At 57.9% G+C, this 2,176-nt stretch overlaps 1 protein-coding gene across 2 annotated transcripts in view; it reads left to right on the plus strand.

Annotated features, from left to right (window-relative positions):
• PLA2G2C (phospholipase A2 group IIC) overlaps positions 1–1,876 on the plus strand; it is a 24,756-nt gene extending 22,880 nt beyond the window's left edge. For both annotated transcript variants that reach the window (XM_006145194.1, XM_006145193.1), the window contains exon 5: positions 537–1,876. In XM_006145194.1, the coding sequence (XP_006145256.1) occupies positions 537–706 (170 nt within the window). In that variant the 3' untranslated portion in view covers positions 707–1,876. The remainder of the gene's footprint in view (positions 1–536) is intronic.
• Positions 1,877–2,176: the final 300 nt, after the last annotated feature.

Raw genomic sequence — 2,176 nt, forward strand, 5'->3', positions numbered from 1 at the left:
AAAAAAAAAAAAAAAAAAAAAACACAGAAAGCCGATGGGATGTGAAAGTGAACTGAGAGGAGGAAGAGATATGGCTCCTAGTTCCTGGCTTGAGCTGGAAGGGGTGCCATGTACCAGCTGTGGGGCAAGGCCAGGCTGGGCAGATGGGGGAACCCAAGTGTGTCCCGAGTCCTCCCTGTGGACTTCTCAAGCCGGGGACATCCTGGACACCTGGTGGGGCATCAAGCCGGCGTCTGGTAACAGGCCAGCACCTCTGGGAGAAGTGTCCTAACCTGGGCTTGGGGCCCCTGTGGGCCATAACTCAGGGCCTCCCTGCTGCCCACCTCCTTGCTCCCGGGTTCCCTCTGGGCCTCTCTGCCTGCAGCCCTCTTGTGGATGTGACCAGGGAAGGGCTTGGGGATGAAGGAAAGGGATTTTTGATTTCTATCCTTTCTTTCCTCAGGGTTCCTTTTAGCCATCTCCCCACTTTTCCCATACTCTGAACCAAACCCCAGGTCTGGGCCAGGAACCCCCAGTGACCCTGCGTATCTCTGCAGGTGGGTGCACCCTGAGCCCTGGAGTCGGCTGCCTGTGTGGGCTGAAGGCCTGTGAGTGTGACAAGCGATCTGTGTACTGCTTCAGGGACAGCCTGCCCACCTACGAGAAGAACTTTAAGCAGGTCTTCTCCAACCGGCCCCGGTGCGGCAGGCGTAGACTCCAGTGCTAGGAAGTCGAGCCACAGGGTCATCATCTCCAACAGGCTCCGGTTCCTGCCCCAGGAGGGAAAACAAGATGCCTTCCTTGGGGCAACTCGCCTTCCAGCTCTCTGGCAAGAGTACTCCTGACCCAGCCTCTGAGGACTGAGGATCCAGAATGGAAAGACAGAACTTCTGCTCCGCCCAAAGGAGCCTCATTCTGCAGAGGGAGGGGGACTCAACTATACAGAGGGGCCTCCCGAAAGGGCATGGAGATGCGTGTTATGAAAAAAGCTTCATGCATGGATTTCAATACTCTTTGCACCAGAAAAATGTACACTTTAATTCCATTTTTCTCACCAACTCTTTGAAGTCCCCTCTCCTGTATCTAGCAGATAAGGGGTCCATTAGATAGTGCTGGCAGCGACGCGGCACGGGGGCAGGGTAGAGCTCCAGCCCCACCGAGAGCTCTCCCTTCATCTCCACCCCCAGTCAGGATGCAGGACGGGCCCACAGCCCAGACCCCCCTGGGCGCAAGGCAGAGCTGCCGAGAGACCCCAGCGCTGTCCCCAGAGCACACCAGGATCGGCTCCCACTCGTTCGAGTTCTGAGTTTCCCTCGGGCAGGAGGAACGCGATGCCGTGCTCATGTCCCAGGAGACAGCAGCACGAGGGCCCCACCCCTGGCACGCCGACGGCATGGCTGGAAAGATCTGGGAGGAACGCCGAGGGAGCCAGAGGTGCCAGCACTCCCACCCCAACTTAGAAGCCTCTGGTTACATCAGCCTTACATTCTAGTAAGTATTAAAGTGATGCCTGATTTGGGTGGATGCTGGTGTTCCTAAGGCCCAGGGGTGTGCACGTCACGAAAACGGCCGCAGTTCTTGCCTCCTGATCCTCGCCTCTCTCGACATGCAGGGTTCCCACCACTCGAAGCCCCGCTGCTGTGATTCCTCAGGGCGATAGAATGTGGTGGAAGTGTTGGCCCAGCAGTCGAGGCCTCAGGAGGTCTAGGACACTCCTGCTCCGTCTCAGGACACCTGCCTCCACAGGGTGGGGGGCCACGCTAGCCTGCTGGGTCAGAGTCCAGGCTCAGGTGTCTCCCCGAGATTTGGGCCTTGGAGAGCATGTGACAAAAATCGCCAAAACCTCGCTGAGCCCAGGCTAATAAGCTGCCACACAGAACTGTTAAATGGAGTTAAATAAAGACTGTGGCTTGAAGTGGCCGAGTGTGGGTGCGGTTTGTTATGTAAGCAGTAACGAACGCCACTGGTCTCCATCCACAGAGACTCCTGGTTCCCAGCACTGCGCCGGGCGTGGGGGCTGTGGAGACAAGAGGCCTTGGCCCCTACCCTCCTACAGGTGTGGAAGAGGAGTCAGGCCGTGCCCGCACCCACCAGCACACACTTCCCCAGCACCTGCTCTGTGCCAGGCACTGTGCTGGGCGGTAGGGACTTGGGGACTTAAGGATGAACAGAGTCAGGTCTGAACGTCCTGGGGAGA

This window comes from Tupaia chinensis, unplaced genomic scaffold (assembly GCF_000334495.1).
Source record: "Tupaia chinensis unplaced genomic scaffold, TupChi_1.0 Scaffold000146_1, whole genome shotgun sequence".
NCBI classification, from domain to species: Eukaryota; Metazoa; Chordata; class Mammalia; order Scandentia; family Tupaiidae; genus Tupaia; species Tupaia belangeri.